Here is an 18,886-nt window from a genome sequence, read left to right as displayed (position 1 = left end):
TTATAAGTGGAGTGATGACATTTATAATAAAATTTTATTTTAATATATGAAGTTATAAAACATTCCAATATTTTTATTTATCTTTGATAACCGTATATTCAAATTGAAATAATATTTAATTATTATTTATTTAGTCACTTTTGAACTTAAGATGAGTAATTTTGTGGGCTTTACGATTAAATTATGAGTTTGATTGGGAAAACATCTCTCGAAACTAATGTAAAATTTCTTCGAATGCTTTCCTTGATCTTCAATATACTTCATATTTTTTTCATCTTTTGTGTTGCTTATTGATATTAGTTAGTTATAAGACCATCTCATAGCCTTTTGTATAGCATAAATACAATTTATTTATGGATCAAACCCTCAAACATAACATGAAAATGAAAATGGAGAATAGATTCAATTTTTAAAAAATAAGAATGTAAAATAAGATAGAACATAATATTAAAAACCACACACAAAACAATTAAATATAGTTTAATTAAAAACTTATATATATTTATATGTCTCTTATATATAGATTTAATCATGACTCAAAATTTATTGGTTTCGTGTCTTTTAAGTTAATCTTCACTTAACGAACCCAACATAACTTATTTTTGTTTAAAAAATACTAAAAAAAATGAATTTTAGTTACATTTTATATTTTTTAGTTTCTGATTGTTTTGAAAAGATAAAACAAATATTTGAACTAAACAAAAGAAGGGATTATTAAAATAATTCTCAATATTTTTTAAGAATTATTTTATCTTATTGGAAATTCAACACAAAACCAAAACCGGTCTCTTTTTTTATGGTTTTAATTTTCTTACACATCTAGAAAAATTTATGCTCATAATTTTTTTTAATATTTTGGTTTCACAAATAAAATGTGTTATCTATAATTCAATTATTGAGATACATAAAATATCATTTTACATTAAAACTTACATATATATTATACTATAACTTTTAGTTTTACTTTTTTTTATAATTTAAATTTGTAATTATATTTCTTATTTTAGCGTGCTTCAATGCATATATAATTAAGAAAAATGTTTTTTATACACATTCAAAATATAAGAGAACAAAATAAAAGAAAAAAGTAAATGTTTATGTACTTGTGTATAGACTGGTAGAGTTTAGATAATACTTTGAACTGATTGTAAAATTGTTGACATGTTAATTGCCTCATCGCTCTTCTTTTCAAGTATTCTCCTTTAATTGCTAGAGTTTGGTTGTGTTTGACTCTTCTCCTTTAATTGCTAAAGCTCGGTTGGGGTTGACCTAAAAAAAGTGTTCTGACGATTAAGTAAGTACTTTATGTAAAGACGGTATAGTGAAAACTGATTAAAATATACCTTAAACATTTGTAGAAAGTTTATTTATAGTGTTTAGTCGTGCACATTTGTTGTGATGAACAAAATCTATCAAATATTTAACTGATTTATAACATGATCCCTCATTTATAGAGATATATTTGAATAATATCTTTAATGAAACAATATTTTTCACTAGACCAATGTTAGTTGATTTTTCGGGAATGTCATCCGAATTTGATGGGACATGATCATGATTCGAATGAAGTTCTCATAACTATCATTGTTGTCACTTATCAAGTGTCTTAAATGTCTTTTAGCACGGTCGTTTACTGTTTGGTACTAACCGGTATAATTTATAAAATATATGATTGATAAGATGAGAGATAAAAATAAACAAGAGAATATATATAATAAGTGGTTAAAAAAATATGAAAGTGTTTTATTGTCCTTAAAATGTACATAAATAAAACAATAATTTTAATTTATTTGTAAAAATAATACAAAAAAGTATCATATATATGCGGGTATAAAGCATTTTAATTTAGAAAGCAACAAAATACTAATTGATAAGAGAGTTATGTTCGTGACGAATTATAAATATTACACTATATATCTAATGATGATTTAAAAATAGTTAAACATTATTAAAATGAAGGAATTTAATTGCATAATTATTTATAAATAAAAAGAAACACGTGTCAACCTATAACTGAAATAAAACTAAGTAAATTTAATTCCACTTTCAAGTTAAATTCAGGTTAAATCACAAGTCAATTTTTTATCTTAATTTCAGCCATCTTACTCTTTTTAGTCGTCAGATTTGAAAAAAATTGTAATCTTATCCATATATTGCATTCTGTATGAAGGTGTGAAACCAGAAAACATAAAATGTCTGCGTAAAGCATTACAAACTTTAGCCACCATTTGGGATAATGATATAGTAACCATTTTAATGTTACTATATGTTTTCCAATATTGGATAAATGACAGTGATAGTTTTCAAAGATAACCAAATTTGTCAACTAAAACATCATTCTGTATCCACGTTATCACTACACTTTTGCACTCATCAAATGGATTTTATTAATTATTTTTTAAAATCAACAAATGCAGTCAACGTTTCATCCATTTTCAACTATACAATATTTACTCCACAATCACCATAAAATATTTTACATACTATGATGATTTTCAAATACTTTAATCATTTGTTAATATGTTATGATAATTACAAATAGAATCACTATATATAAAATTGTGCCCGTATATATATATATATATATTTATGTATTTACCTTTTACATATATTAACAAGTTTGACTAGATTAATTACAAATATTGATAGTTAAACATTAATTATTATTTTTAAACGAGGAAACAAAATTAATCGTGCAAAAATTTAATTTAATATTTTCATTCTTAAAATATTAAATTTACATGTAAAATTAAAATTGTATTTTATTTTCAACTTTTAGTTAGCAAATTATAAATATACATCTATATTAAAAAGCTCTAAATTTAATTTTGTGATTATTAAATTCAAAATTACCAATCTATGTTTTAGATGAATTATATCTTTAAAACTTTTTTTTATCGTATTATTAATATATTTTTTAAAATAAAATTTTTCATGTTACACATTTGTGTGCAACTTGACCTTTAACTGTGCTAACACCTCAAGTAACAACAATAATTTGTCATTACATAAAAAAAATATTATTAAAAAAAAATACAAAAATATGGGAGGACTAGACCAAAACCCATATGTTAATAAAAAGCGATACATATGTAGACTATATTTATTCATAAAGAATTATAAAAATATATTAAATGATAGTCTATTATACCAATGAACAAATTATTTATGAATAAATCATAAATTAATCAACTTATCTGCACACACATTTCCTTCACGAAAAATATGAGTAACCCTAAACCTATTTTTTTCACAAGAATTAAGACAATTATTCCATCAATTAAGAAGCATCAAAGGAACATTGGTTGGTCCTAGTAGTAAATACAACACAAAGCAAAGCAAAATCACATTCCAATCAGACATTAGTAAGCCCCATCTTTTGAGTTTCCTTCATAGTATGTATAACTCCATAAAACTCAGCAATCAGAGCAATTTGAACTTCAAGAAACACAGAGAAAGCTTCAATAAATTTTCCCATACTCCCACGGAAAATACTTCCACAAGTAGCAAGACCAGGATATTCCTAACAACCCCATCAATGTTAATTTTAACCAGTTTGGTGAAGGAAACTCCTATCTAACAAAAAGAGGACGAGAAACTTTAACAGTACGAGTATTAATACAAAAAAACTTGATCACGTTGAAATCCAACATATAATTTTTCATTAAAATTTTAGACGAATTTTCCACTAGACGAGTTAAATCTTTAATAACTGAAATAACTTTAAAAACCTCAATTTTATCCTGTAAACAAGCATAATTACTGATACGTCATATCATTAAAATTAAAAAAATTATCACAATATCTTATTATTAATATAAAATTCCAACTAATCATAAAATATATGATATTAATTGAATGTAACTACAAAGTGCATTGAACCAAATTAAATTAATGATGTGCATTTATAATTTAGTCTTTAATGCAAACCAAACTTTAACAGTTTTATGGGATTCTTTTTTTCTGTGAATTATGTTAATTCCAAACCATTTGTTCTATCTCTTCTCTACTTTTTTCCTAGCTAATTCAAACATTTACATGATAAACAAGAAAATATTGTTGGAATATAGAAAAAAAAATTCCAGTGCAAAAATAAGTGTATACTTTCTCTCCACATCAATACACATTTACCTTCACGGCATATTCACAACTCGTGCTAAGTACTGCAGTTTTGACTATTTGTATAGTTTAATAATTTGAGAAAATTATATTAATCATTTATAAAATAACTGTTGAAATGGACGTCTCATCATCTAAAAATGAATGCAAATAAATTATTTATAAGATTAAATTAAATTTAAATTTAAATCTGTAATATAATATTATAATTATTTAAAATTTATTTTAGTTATACTTATTAAATTAATATGGTCTCATACACGAAATAATAATATTGATCGATGTAAAAAAGAAAAATTAAATTTTTTAAAATCTTATAAATTAATTTTATGAAACTAAAATAGATTAAATGAGATTTAAAGTGTATTTTTTATTAAATTATATGTTTATATTTTATTTTTACTTTTATATGAATTTATTCACTTATTTATAAATATTATATTAAATATTTATAAATATTATATTAAATATTTATAAATATCACATTAAATATTTGAAAAGAATTGATAATTTTGATGAAAAGGCTGTAAGGTTGGAAAACGTGAAATTAATGTCTGCAGTCCTGCAAAATCTAGGTTGGTGTGAATAGCTTTTGATGTCTAAAAATGAGAAAATAATTAATTTATTATTGATAAAGATGATTGCTCCTTCTGAAAGAATGAAAATGAAGGAGGAAAAAGTAAACATACCACATCTGTATACAACTGAGCATTGATTTGCTTCACCGGTGAGACCGAGTAGCGTGCCAAAATTCGACGCAATGAATACAAGACAGAATCAGAGTCAGACTACTCAGAATTCACTTCAGAAAAGATAATTCAGCTATCAAACAAGTCTTATGAGAGGTTGCAACACGTATTCTATTGTATTGTATTGAATTAAGAAAATGGACAGAAACAAACACCGTATTTTAATATATTATTTTTTATTAATTAAAATTATTAAAGTTTGTATTTTGATCTCATAAGTTTGATAAGTATAATTGATACAAATATTAAAAATGTGGTTAATTAGTCAAATATTAATAAATTTTGAAGAAAAAAAAATTAAGTTTGATGAAAAACACGCCAACCAGTATGTACAAAATTTGGTGGAATTTATAGTATTTTTTTTTTATAAGAAGGCGTATTATTATAAAATATGATGGACACCTATATGTATCTGGCTAAACTGCGCAACCACCAAAGGGGAAATACTAACTTACGCACATGGTGTCCCGTGGTAGGAGCAATTTAAAAAAGACGATTAATAAATAAATAAAAAAGTAGATTTAACTCGCATGAAAAAGAAGAAAACGTAAAATCACTAAAATCATCGATATCCCCTCTTCTTGAAAATAGAGGAGAAAGAAGAAAGCACAAGAAGAGAGAAGAAGGAAAGAAGCATGGTTTCTACGAGACGGAGTGGATCTCTCTCTGCCAACAACTCCAAACGATCTTCCTCATCGGAAAGCAAACCTCCTTCGCCGAAGCGTCAAAAGGTTCGTCTTCTTCTTCTTCTTCCCTTTTTCTTTCCCTTCTTATCTTCGATTCACTTTATTCCGGACGCTTCGGTTTCGGAGATTTCCGGCATCGAAGCCGTTACTTAGCGTAGATATCTGCGATTGAGGCGTTGCAATTTCTTCCAATTTTTTTAGGTCGACAATGGCGGTTCGTCGGAGAAGCCGGTGTCGACACCGGCGGAGAATTCAAAGGATTTACGTACTCCGGAGCCCGTGCCTGATCCCGGGGAATGTGGCTCTGCCGACGTTCAGATCGCCGGAGCGGGTTCCGCCGATGTAGTGAGCTCCGGCAAGGTTGATGCTACGCCGGCTGTGCCCGTCACGGCACCGATTGCTGATGCTGCATGTTAGTATTCTGAATCTTTTTGGTTTTTTTGTTAGTTTCTTAATCGCTGCTTGTGTTGTGAATTGATTCAATCATTTTTTTACATTTCTTTCCGTCGTTTTACTGTAAAGGCCCGTCCTTCTCTTCGTGGAGTGTATATCAGAAACAGATTCCGAATATCGAGGGAGGACCGTGGTGTAGGTTCTTGTCTCAGTCTGCACAGGTAAATTCGTGTTCAAACGAGTGAAGTGATTCATAAAAGTTTCGAATGTAGTAGTCACTGTTCACGCTTTTTGAGTGTTGACTCCATGTGAAGCATGTGGCGTTTTTGTTTAGTTCTAATCTTTTTGACTTGGAATTTGTGTTACTGCTGCAGAATCCTAATGTTGCTGTTTGCATACCCAATTTCACGATTGGTTCTAATAGAAGTTGCAACTTTGCACTGAAAGATCAAACTATAAGTGGAAATTTATGCAAGATCAAGCACACGCAGGTACATTTGAAGACTATATAAGTTTACTCCATGAAGCTTTGGATCATTGATTAGACTCTGTGTATGGCTAGGCTCTCTTTTGTGCTCAAAAGTATGCACATGTTAGTGGATCATTGTACCCTGTTTCTTCTACGCAAAGTTTTCTTATACAGTAATCTCTATAAATACTTTTTGAGCTTTGATTGCTTTTTCTGCTCTTTTATTATTTTTAGTTATTTGAGGTGAATATGATAGGATATGTAATTGTTTCTGAATATGATCAGCGTGATGGGAGTGCTGTAGCTGTGCTAGAAAGTACGGGTAGCAAAGGATCTGTGCTAGTAAATGGGACGCATGTGAAGAAGAATACCAACTGTGTGCTTAACTCGGGTGATGAAGTGGTGTTTGGTGTTCTTGGAAATCATTCTTATGTATCCTCTTCATTTGTTCAGTTGAATGGGTTTTATTCTCAATGAGAAGTATCTAGAATACCAATTATCAATTGTTTCTTTTTTGTCTAGATGTTTTATTTTTTAACTTACAATTATATAGGTGATTTTTCTTAATTAATCTTCAACTTAGATTTTTCAGCAACTAAATACTGAGGTTGCAATTAGGGGTGCAGAAGTTTCTAGTGGTGTTGGGAAATTTCTGCCGCTTGAAAGGAAAAGTGGAGACCCTTCAGCTGTGGCCGGGGCCTCTATTTTGGCTTCTCTTTCCATCAAACAGGACCTTACAAGATGGAAATCTCCAACTCATACCTCTAGTAAACCTCACCAGGGTTCTGATGTCTCGAGTCATCCTGTCCTTCATGATAGTACAGAAATTGAGCTTGACGGCTCAGAGTCAACTCCAAATGTGCATACTGATAAAGCAGCAGATGCTCAAACAAATGAGAAGAATTCAACAATGGATTGCAATCCGGATGCTGGTGCAGAGGCAGGCAATGTAAAACTCTCTGGGGTGAATGATTTCCTAAGGCCTTTCTTCAGGATCTTAACTCGACCTAGTTGTAAACTGAAATTGAGCAAAAGTATCTGTAAACAGGTATTGGAAGAAAAAAATGGGACGCTGGACATGCAGGCAGCATCAACTTTGGGTACATCTGTGCGCTGTGCAGTGTTTAAAGAAGATGTTCACGCTGCTATTCTGGATGGAAAAGAAATAGACGTTTCTTTTGACAACTTCCCTTACTATTTAAGGTATACTTTCTTCTGTTTTGTATCTATAGTCATGTTAGTTAAGAATTCCTAAAGATACGTTTCTTGTGCCAAGCTTTTTTCTAAATATTTATCCTAGGTGTTCAGGCACTAATTTATTATTTGCTTTCACTTTTCATGTTTTTGTTTTCTTGTAATATCTATATATTTAGAATGTAAAGGATATAACATTTGACATTTAATTTAAATTTGTTTGCTGAGGTTCATTTGATTTTTAAAAAATTTAAATGTTATTTAGACTATGTTTAATTTTTGTAACTTGATTGAGTCCTTCAACTTGATTTACTCTTTTATTTGACGGATTATTAATTTATACTGTATTTATGTTTGTATTCATGTCTTTTTGTAGTGAGAGCACAAAAAATGTCTTGGTGGCTGCTTGCTTTATGCACCTAAGGCATAAAGAGCATGAAAAATTTACTTCAGATCTTACAACCATAAACCCTCGTATTCTACTCTCAGGACCTGCAGGTGTGTGAATATTATATTACTTCTCTCCATCTTTTTCTGAAAGTATTTGTTCCCTTAATAGCCAAATTTTGCTGGTTACAGGGTCAGAAATATATCAGGAGATGTTGGCAAAGGCACTTGCAAAATACTTTGGAGCTAAGCTGCTCATATTTGATAGTCATTTGCTTTTGGGTGTAAGATAAGGCTTTCTTTTTGGGCCGGGTTCTTGATTTTTTTTTTTGCTGAAAACTCTGACAAGAAACTTCACTTCCTGTGTTATCATAGGGTTTATCTTCCAAGGAAGCCGAGCTACTCAAAGATGGACTAAATGTTGAAAAATCCTTCAGCAGCACTAAACAAAGTCCTACAGCAACAAAAGTGGCTGGGAGCATGGATCCACCTGCTACTGAAACAGAGACACCTAGCTCTTCAAATGCACCTTCATTGGGCTTTGACTCTCAACCTAAGTTGGAAACTGATAACATGCCATCCGCCTCTGGGACAGCCAAAAGTTGTTTGTTCAAATTAGGTGTGTACTCTTCTAAATTTATTCTGCTTTGGTTTGGTTTTACATGAAGCATAGCTTTTGGTGCGACATTCATGTCACACACACACACATATATAAAATGTGTATACTCAGTCAAAATGTTATCTTTTTTTCCGGCTTCATTATGGTTGGGACATGGCCATTTAATAAATGAAACCGCACAGTGGTTCAGTCAGTTTTTAACTCTTAAGCAAATTTTAATAATAAAAAAGGAAATAAGATGTGTGCTTTTGTCATATACATTAACCCATTTGCTCTGACCTTTTAATTTCATTTTAATACATACATACATATGACATTTATCAAGATTACTATCAATATTGAAACCTATATGTATTTATGATGTTATGAATTTAAATTATAAGTATATGTACTGTCATATGTCTCAGTATGTGCTTTGTACCGTCATCTTAAGCTAGTTGTATTTTCGATATATTATCAATGCAGGTGATAGGGTGAAATTTAGCTGTTCATCTTCTTGTGGCGTATATCAAACATCTCCAAGGTATGGATTTGTAGAAAACTTAACTGAATTGATTTGTTTCATTGGTATTTTGTATTCTATTTTGCATGTTAGTTGAACTATTGAGCCCATGCTACCCATGAATACTTATACTGTCAAAAGTAGTGTAATAAAAGGACCTTTATATGCCCAATCAAATTGTAACTAATGTGCTAGTTTTTATATGTTATCATTATAATTTTTATTGGTGATTTCATATATAGGGGACCGTCTAATGGAGGTAGGGGGAAGGTTGTCTTACTATTTGATGATAATCCCTTGTCTAAAATTGGTGTGAGATTTGATAAGCCCATACCCGATGGAGTTGATCTTGGCGGTGCGTGTGAGGGAGGTCAAGGATTTTTCTGCAATGGTAATGTGCCACTCTGATACAACTTTTATATCTTTAGAAATTATATATTGTATTTTGATCCATATATTATATAATGTTGAATAATACTAATTTTATGTTTCCAGTCACTGATCTTCGCTTGGAAAGTAGTGCTGTAGAAGAACTGGACAAATTACTTATTCATTCGTTGTTTGAGGTTGGCATTTACCCTGCCTTGTAGTCTAACAATGTCCTTAAATAATTTTGGTTTCAATCTTGCAATTACCGATATATATATTCAATTTTTTTCCAGGTTGTTTTTAGTGAGAGTAGAAGTGCACCATTCATTTTGTTCATGAAAGATGCTGAGAAGTCTATTGTAGGAAACGGAGATTCATATGCATTTAAAAGTAAGCTTGAAAATCTTCCAGACAATGTGGTCGTAATAGGTTCTCACACTCAAAATGACAGTCGTAAGGAGAAGGTATTATGTTTTCTGTTTAAACTAATCTGTAAACAATAAGAACCTATAATGCAATATATTTAAGTCTCTTCTTTTAATGTATGTGAATAGCTCTGTACCAACCTTTTGATTTTGAGCCCTAGGCTTCTTTTGGATAAACTTGTCTATTATACACCTTAGCTTTTGAAGAAGTTAGTTGAAAATAATTTTATGTTAAGTGTTGGAACTTGGATTAAATAGTCTTTAACATAATTTATTGTAAAGGTGTTGTGTGCTTTGTGTTGCACCTAGTTCCTAGATGAAACTTTTCAGTTTCTCTTTTCTTCCCCCTCATACATTGTATTTGATGTATCTAAAGCTCATATAAATGAGATCCTAAGAGAGGGAAATAATACACTCTCTAAATTTCTAATTCTTATGTATTATTCTCAAGTTGGCATCAGAGTGTGTCGATCATGCTTTGCTGGTCTTTGTCTTCTTCGGCATTGTTTTTGACGGCGCTGCCGCCATTTGTCGTTGTTTGCCGTCACAAATTTCTTTGGTGACCATCGGATTTAGAGTGTCTCTCCGGGCGACAATCAACCCCACTGGTCCCTTAAACAGAGCTTGCTCCATGCCCTACCATGCCCGCATTTTCCATTCGTTGCTGCCTCGTGCGTGCTGTCCACGCACTGTCTTCCTCTCATAGGAGTGGCGTCGCGCCTCCTTGTCATTGTTCTGACCATCGATTCTTCTTTTTCTGTGTGGTTGAAACCTAGGGTTTTCTCTCTGTTGGTCTTTATTTTTCTTTCTCTGTTGGCCCCTTCAGACCCCGCAACAATGTCTTTTGACTCTACTGTCTTCGTCTTTGGAACTCTTGCCATTACTTCTAAAAAACTAAATGGAAAAAATTATCTCTCTTGGTTTGCCTCAGCTGAACTGTGGTTCCTTGGCCAAGGTTTCCATGATTGTTTAGGAGAGAGGAGTTCAGTTCCTTCGGATCAAATTCAACTGTGGAAGAAAACTGATTTTCAGCTTTGTCTTATACTTTGGCAATCAGTGGAACCCAATATTTTGAGCACTCCGAGGTCAATCAAAACATGTAATTCCTTTTGGACCATGGCCTAAAATATTTTTGCGAATGATAACCAATGCCTTTACAATTTGGCTAATCAATTGGTTTCTCTCGAGCAATCTAATAATGACATGAGGTCTATTATTGCTGAAGCTCAATCAGCAGTTGATGAATTGAAGATGTTCCTGGAAGTTGACTCATTTGAAGAGAAAAAAAAGAAGTTGGATAAGTTTTATATGGTTATGATCCTCCTGCAATGAATTCAAATTTTGATCATGTTAGAGATTAAATTTTAACTGGTCTAGAAGTTCATGTAATGAATTCAGATTTTGATCATGTTAGGGATTAAATTTTAACTGGTCAAGAAGTTCCTTTTATGGAAAACTTGACAACAAATGACTCCTTCGTCTTCTTATGATTTTTGCACGTGGAACTAGAGGAGGCATGGTGGTAAAGGACATTATCAATGCACATATTGGAAAAGAATAGGCCACACCCAGGAGAATTATTACTCTCTACATGGTTTTTCTGATAAGACAACCAATATTTCCAAATGTGAAGGTTCTGAGTCAAAGTTATCCAATGAACAGTATTAGGAATATCTAAGGTTGAAATCTAACCGCCAAGCCTAATAATCTACAACTCCCAATTTGTCAATAACTTGCATTTCAGAATCTGTTGAAAGTCAAAATCCATGGATAATTGTCTTTAGGTGCATGTGATCATATTTTTGGTAATATCTCTTTGTTCACTTCTCTCTCCTTTCCTAAACCACCTCATTTTATAACACTAGCAAACGAATCTAAAGTAGCCTCTCAAGGAATTGGTCAAGTATAATTGTCCAGTTACCTTTGAAGCCAACTCTTTTGTTATATAGGAACAATGTACGAGTTGGATGATTGACGAAGGATATCTTGTGTTGCATCTACATCTCCTAAACTGCTGCATGAATGCTTAGGACATCCTCATTTGACAAAATTAAAGAAGATGGTTCCTGAACTTAGTATACTCCAAACTTTGGAATGTGAATCATGTCAATTATGAATATCAGGTCTTCTTTTCCTAAACATTCTGAATCTAGACGTGACTATGCTTTTTCTATCATCCATTCTGACATTTAGAGGCCAAGCTATGTGTGATCTTTTGGTACTTTCATTGATGAATTTTCTCTATGTACTTGGATTTATCTAATGAAAGATCATTTTGGACTTTTGTCTATTTTTATGTCTTAATGAAATCACAAATCAGTTTGGAGAAGTAATCAAAATCTTGTGGAACAATAATGCCAAAGAATACTTTTCCTTTGATCTATCTAAACTCTTAAGCTCACAATGGTTTGCACCAGTCCATTTGCCCTCATCAAACACCTCAACCTAATAAAATTGACTTGTAAGGTTAGGTTTGTGTCCACTTAAATTGTATTATTTAGTCATATCTTTAGTCGATGTGTATGATCTCCAACAGGAATCATTGAGGCTCTAGGTATTTGTTTAAAAGTCTGAAAATATAGGGACTTACATGCTATAACCTTTTTTTAACATGAAAAGTCTATAGTAGTCAATTCTAAATACTGCAGTGTAGAGCAGCTGACCTGAAAAATGCTACTGTAGGTAGTTTGGAAGACCACTATTATGAAGTTTTAAGATGCATATTTCATAATTTATAATTCACACACTGAAAAATAAAATAAAATGGTCAAATTAAAGACATGTAATTAGTGATATAAAGTCAGGATTTGAAGCTTAATAAGTATGTCATATCAGCAACGGTGATGGGCATGATGGAAGATGGCCGTTGAGCAAGCCTAGAGATGAAACGAAAGAACTAATTTTAGGGACAGGGAATATCTAGGCTGTACTTGTTGGCTATAAATAGTATTGGATTCACTGGAAAGTGGCTATGGGCACAAGAGATGACTTGAAACTAAGGAACAGAACGAGACTGCAGAAGTCAGCAGAAGGTAGAAACTGTCATCACATGTTTGAAAATACTGGGAGAATATGGAAGAATTCTAAAGAAGGGTGGGGGGTGGAGGTACCCAGCGAGGTGTTTATGGCTCCAGCCATGAAGCATTAGAAGCGTTGAAACTCAGCAGTCTAATACAATGTACCTGGAAATCCTTGTGATATAATTGATTGATGGCATTGTTGAAAGTAGTTGTTGTTGTTGTTGGTATAATTAGTCTCCAAAAAACCATTTTTTAGTAGTTGTTGGCTTGGCTTTCTCTATCCCTTTGCTTTGTATTAAGATACAATCTGGATTATGTATATATTTGATTTATTGAATTTACTTCCTTCACTGGTTTAAATTCATAAGTGATTATTTAATTGATATATAACTTTTTTCCCCTGCAGTCACATCCTGGTGGTTTGCTTTTTACAAAATTTGGTAGCAATCAGACTGCCCTTCTGGACTTGGCTTTCCCTGTAATGACTAATATCCTTTTTTCACTTCTATTACTTCTATTTTGGAGGAGAGAAACAGGAATTGCTGACCTATGTTTGTACTTTTGTGTATTACGCTTTTTACCCACGACCTTAATAATACTATTTTTGAGCTTTCTGAGTGAAATAATTGTTGTGCTCTTCAATTTTTTTAGGATAGTTTTGGACGATTGCATGACAGAGGGAAGGAAGTTCCAAAACCAAATAGAACTTTGACTAAGCTCTTTCCAAATAAAATTATAATTCACATGCCTCAGGTATATACAGTGGATTGTTTGTCATGAATTTTATTCTCCTTATACAATATTCATAATATATTTTCTGGTATAGGATGAGGCTCTTCTAGCATCTTGGAAGCAGCAACTGGATCGAGATGTTGAAACTCTCAAAATCAAAGGAAATTTACATCACTTGCGTGCAGTGAGTGCCTTGTGTGTTGCTTGTAAATTTAATTTATTCAGCATAATTGAAAGGTTTTCATATCATCACATCTGCATATTTTGTGTAAAAAATAAAGTTGGAAGCAACACTTCTTCATCCTATTATTTCACTGTGGTACTAAATAATTCAAAGTAGGATTTATATATGAATGGATGGGATACCAGTTGAACATCCAGTACAAGTTATGTTTGCCCTTGGAAGTTTGTCTCCCTTGCATGTATGACAATCACCACTTTTTAAGGTTTAGAAGACGAGCTCTTGTATCAGTTGTGGAAGGATGTTTCGCTGGTCTGGAATTCTATTTTTTCTAAGGGTTTTTACCTTGTCTCTATCATCTCTCTAGCTTTGCCTAGTTTGGCCATTAAAGTTTTAGTTCGTGGTTGGTATTTTACTTTGAATTTTCATTTTTGTATGAATTTTAGAAACTGAGAAGTTAGTCAGAATCTACTATGGCCTTTATTTGATTATGTAATTTCTTACTTGTGCATATATAGGAAAATTTAGATACATCTGATTTATTTGGTCTGTTTTAATGGATGTCCTCCAATAACTGCTATAATTTTCTGAGGTTCATTTTATATGAATTCAGATTTAGTTGAAAGTCAAGTACCTTCTGTAAATTTTTTTGTTTGAATAAGGGTGCATAATGGGGTTACTTGACACAGATGTTGAACCGAGTCATAAATTCATAATGTTAATTATTGTTGTTCAGAGTTGCTGTTCTGATGTTTTAAATTTTCAGTAATCATAGTCTAGCTCATTTTATTTATAGGTTTTGGGACGATGTGGAATGGAATGTGAAGGACTTGATACCTTATGCATTAAGGATCAGACACTTACAAATGAAAGTATGTTCTAAGCATTCAGTTATTTTGGATTTGTCTAGAAGCTCTCTCCTATATCATGTTTGCCACATTGCAGATGCAGAGAAGATAATTGGTTGGGCTTTAAGTCACCACCTCATGCAGAATTCAGAAGCTAAGCCTGATTCGAAGCTTGTATTATCATGTGATAGGTAATTGCTAGTTTACACTGCTTGTGATTTGATATATTATATTTAGTTAATTGTATTTTACAATTTTTATATGGTATTCCTCCAGCATTCAGTATGGAATTGGGATCTTGCAGTCCGTCCAGAATGAGTCCAAGAGCCTGAAGAAGTCTCTTAAGGTGATTGTTTGTGATGTTGATGTCATTCCAGCTTTGCCCTTTAGTATTTACAAGTTACTCTGTTGGTAGAGCTCGTAAACACTGTATCTTAGAATCAAGTTGCTTGTTCAGGATGTAGTAACAGAAAATGAATTTGAAAAGAGGCTTTTGGCTGACGTTATTCCACCTAGTGACATTGATGTTACCTTCGATGATATTGGAGCTCTTGAAAAAGTCAAGGATACATTGAAGGAGTTGGTGATGCTTCCTTTACAGAGGCCTGAGCTTTTTTGCAAGGGGCAATTAACCAAGGTTCATTTCCTTTAAAGATTGAAATTTGTTTTATTGTTTAAAAGGTTTTACGTTTGTTCTCTTTACTTTGGTTGACTACCTGTGTTGATTTGATTGATTGATTTTGTGATGTTTTAATTTGCATTAATCTTTTAGTGTTCTTCCTCTGTCCCCACTCCAAAAGTGAAGAAAACGAAGGAAGTGAAATCGGTTGCCATGTATTAATTATGTTTGATTGTCATACTTGACATCTAGGGTTTGCCACATTAAGATCTTATATTGACCTCTGCATTCTGCAGGATATGCAACTCATTTGTTTATTGAAAAATTCCATTAAGTGTGAAAAGCTAAAGGCAACTGTTATAGTTTTTTTGGAGAAAAATTGGAGCGTTATTTTCCATAATCGATAAATATTTCTTTTTGGCATTACAACAATTAAATAAATCATATAATTTTGATGATCATCCAACTGACTATCAAAATATATCCATTCTGCTATCTCAGCTCTGAATTACCTTTTGTGCAGCCATGCAAAGGTATCCTATTATTTGGACCTCCTGGAACAGGTAAAACAATGCTTGCAAAGGCAATTGCTACTGAAGCTGGTGCAAACTTCATCAACATTTCTATGTCAAGTATTACATCTAAGGTTAAATTTGTACCCCTCTTAGTGTATTTTGATCTCACCTTTATCAGTTTGTTGTGCATATCAACTTACATTCTTGATTTTTGTTTCGCTTTAGTGGTTTGGTGAGGGTGAGAAATATGTGAAAGCTGTTTTCTCTCTGGCGAGTAAAATTTCTCCTAGTGTTATATTTGTTGATGAGGTAAGCCTTTTAACTAAAGTGTGTTATTTTTTTATTGATTCATTGGATATAACTTTTCTATCCTTGTTTCAGGTTGACAGCATGTTGGGTCGAAGGGAAAACCCAGGGGAGCATGAGGCCATGCGAAAGATGAAGAATGAATTCATGGTAAATTGGGATGGCTTACGTACCAAGGAAACAGAGAGAGTTCTTGTGCTGGCAGCCACTAACAGGCCTTTTGACCTAGATGAAGCTGTTATAAGGAGGATGCCAAGAAGGTGAATACCTTGTTTAATTGTGCTTCTACTCCCTTTTCCATTGTTTTGTTAACTTGAGGGGAGACCTAGCATATTATATATATTTTTTAAAATATTTGTTTTCTGCAGATTGATGGTAAATTTGCCAGATGCTCCCAATAGAGCAAAAATATTGAAAGTCATACTGGCCCAAGAAGAATTGTCTCCTGATGTTGATTTGGATGCAGTTGCTACTATGACAGATGGATATTCCGGAAGTGATCTTAAGGTTGCTGGTGTTATTTTTCTTGTTACCCTATTTAGAAATTAATTGATAACTACCTAAACATTTTGGGAAAAGAACCAAATATTTAAATATACATCAAACATCCCATACTACCTACTTGATGTTGGACTTAGACACTCCACGATACCCAAATAATCATTAATGTCAACTTTTAGTCAATATCTGATTCTTGCTCTTGTACTGCAGAATTTATGTGTTACTGCAGCACAACGGCCTATTAAAGAGATATTAGAAAAAGAAAAAAAGGTACGACTCTTCTATATGCTAGTGTTATTATGCTTGGTATCTATGGGTTGAATGCATGAATCATTCCGTAAAGTCTACATGCTATTTGTATGTGGTATTTAAAATTATGACCTTAGTTGAGACAGTGCAATGATAGACCTGGATAGTTTTTTATTTCTTGATGATCTTGGATTTTGAACACATTCCCTGATTAAGTTGTTCGTCAGTGCTTTTTAATGAAAGAGAATTATAGTATCCTTACAAAATATGTGTTTATGTTTAAAAGGAACTTATGCTTACTTATTTTGTTTTGATGTATGGCAGGAACGTGTTTCTGCTCTAGCAGAAGGTCAACCAGCTCCAGCGTTGCGTAGCAGTGGGGACATCAGATCATTAAACATGGAAGACTTCAAATATGCTCATCAACAGGTATGAAATGAAATTCCATTAATAGCCCTCTACCGACCTTTGAGTTGTCCCGTCTTTCACTTTTAGTAATACAATACTTTGTACATTTTATGGACGCAGGTTTGCGCAAGTGTTTCTTCTGAATCAGTAAATATGACTGAGCTTTTACAATGGAATGAACTATATGGAGAAGGGGGTTCAAGAGTAAAGAAAGCACTGAGCTATTTCATGTGAGTTTTTCTTTAGCTGGCATGTTTTTCCCCAGTGCTGCCTAGCTCTCCTGAAGCCTGCATTTATAGTTTGCCAATTTTTATGGCTTCCCAGGGGTTTGCTGTTGAGCCATTTCGTTTGTAAAATGAAATATAAAATTTTATTAAAAAAGTAATTTTAGTACATTTGGGATGATGGGTTTTGGAAGTAGGGAAGAAGCCGTCCAGAATTTTGGTCTGTTGCGCTACTTTTGTTTTGTTCCTCATCCCAATGCAAAGGAACATCTTTTTATTTTTATTTTTTAAAGTTATAAAAGTTCTACTAGATGAAATAGTCAGGTTGTCATGTGCATAATAAGCATTTAGATCCTGTCTCTATCTGTTTTATTACTTTTATGTACATAACAGACGTGTTAGATCCTCTTTTATTCATTCTTGCTGGATGCTAGCTATTGAAGATTTTTATTTGGATTCTGCAATGTTCAGGATACCTCTTTTTACTAGTTTTTATTGTTTTTTAAATAAGTTTTTACTTTCAAGTCGGATCAAACCAGTTATTATTAGTACCACTTCCAAACAATCAAATCAATACTAATTTAACTTTTGGATTAAAATAATAACTTAAATATTGCTTCCGTTTTTGTTTCTTTTTCATATATATATATATATATATTTTTTTTTATGTTGCCAAGTGCTTTAATTTTATTTTATCATCTAAACTCTCGTATGTAAGTTTAAGAAATTAATGATGTGTAAACTAACAATTGTGAAAAAATAGTGTATTTTAAATAAAATAATTAGGTAGTAAAAACTAAACTTGTATAAAACCTAAACTGCTTTTACGTATCATTAATATAATTTTTAAAATTCATATAAAATGTATTGTAAGTGGAAATAAAAATTTGAAAAATAGCACATGATTGTAATGTAACCTATTCAGCTTAGTTTTAATGGATTTAGTTAAGTTCATTTTGATAGACTATTTTTAAGATTTAATCAAATAATTCAATTAAATATAATTGCTCTGCATATAATTTTATCATAAATTCAAATTGATTCAACTTGCGAACGCCTTTACTTTTTATTGAATGCTTTATAAATTATTTTATAAATGAACTATCACGCCAAGATTTTTAAGTGCCCGGAATGTTGATGTCGACCGTTGGAGATTTTGATCACTAATGTTAGTTACAGGAGTACTCGGAAAATTTACTTGTGGGGTGCAATTTTAATCGCTTATCACTGAAATATGTAATTTTTTTACTACAAAAATTGGATAAGTAGTGACTTTGAGACGATTTTGTTAAAATGAAAGTGAAATCATGTGATCCAGGTACAACTTTAGTGTGTATGGTAAAATTGTGTTGACAAAAAATATTTTTCAAT

At 32.0% G+C, this 18,886-nt stretch overlaps 1 protein-coding gene across 3 annotated transcripts; it reads left to right on the top strand.

Annotated features, from left to right (window-relative positions):
- Window positions 1-5,390: 5,390 nt before the first annotated feature.
- On the top strand, window positions 5,391-17,979 carry LOC137807962 (uncharacterized). Of its 3 annotated transcripts, none has more exons than XM_068608840.1 (28): window positions 5,391-5,599; window positions 5,756-5,966; window positions 6,077-6,168; window positions 6,322-6,438; window positions 6,702-6,848; window positions 7,000-7,380; window positions 7,465-7,619; window positions 7,987-8,108; window positions 8,190-8,281; window positions 8,373-8,616; window positions 9,082-9,139; window positions 9,361-9,509; window positions 9,614-9,684; window positions 9,781-9,951; window positions 13,339-13,410; window positions 13,584-13,685; window positions 13,759-13,848; window positions 14,642-14,717; window positions 14,791-14,884; window positions 14,970-15,039; window positions 15,151-15,330; window positions 15,836-15,958; window positions 16,053-16,136; window positions 16,209-16,393; window positions 16,502-16,640; window positions 16,845-16,904; window positions 17,208-17,312; window positions 17,412-17,979. In XM_068608840.1, exons 1-28 carry the CDS (start codon window positions 5,504-5,506, stop codon window positions 17,523-17,525), a joined length of 3,600 nt encoding a protein of 1,199 aa, XP_068464941.1. In that variant the 5' UTR covers window positions 5,391-5,503; the 3' UTR covers window positions 17,526-17,979. The 3 variants fall into 3 exon arrangements, with proteins under 3 accessions (XP_068464941.1, XP_068464942.1, XP_068464940.1); XM_068608841.1 differs by having other exon boundaries at window positions 5,394-5,599; window positions 7,000-7,365; XM_068608839.1 differs by having other exon boundaries at window positions 5,394-5,599; window positions 7,000-7,619.
- The last annotated feature ends 907 nt before the right edge of the window (window positions 17,980-18,886 follow it).

The sequence above is a fragment of the Phaseolus vulgaris genome, chromosome 3 (genome assembly GCF_000499845.2).
Source record: "Phaseolus vulgaris cultivar G19833 chromosome 3, P. vulgaris v2.0, whole genome shotgun sequence".
NCBI lineage: Eukaryota > Viridiplantae > Streptophyta > Magnoliopsida > Fabales > Fabaceae > Phaseolus > Phaseolus vulgaris.
Note: the sequence above shows the minus strand (reverse complement) of the source record. Positions and strands in the feature narration are given on the sequence as shown.

Coding starts and splice junctions, on each gene's coding strand:
- LOC137807962 (XM_068608839.1), top strand. CDS start 5,504: ATGGTTTCTACGAGACGGAGTGGATCTCTCTCTGCCAACAACTCCAAA. Junction 13,411..13,583: donor TTCTGGACTTGGCTTTCCCT/GTAATGACTAAT, acceptor CAATTTTTTTAG/GATAGTTTTGGACGATTGCA. Junction 13,849..14,641: donor ATTTACATCACTTGCGTGCA/GTGAGTGCCTTG, acceptor TTTTATTTATAG/GTTTTGGGACGATGTGGAAT.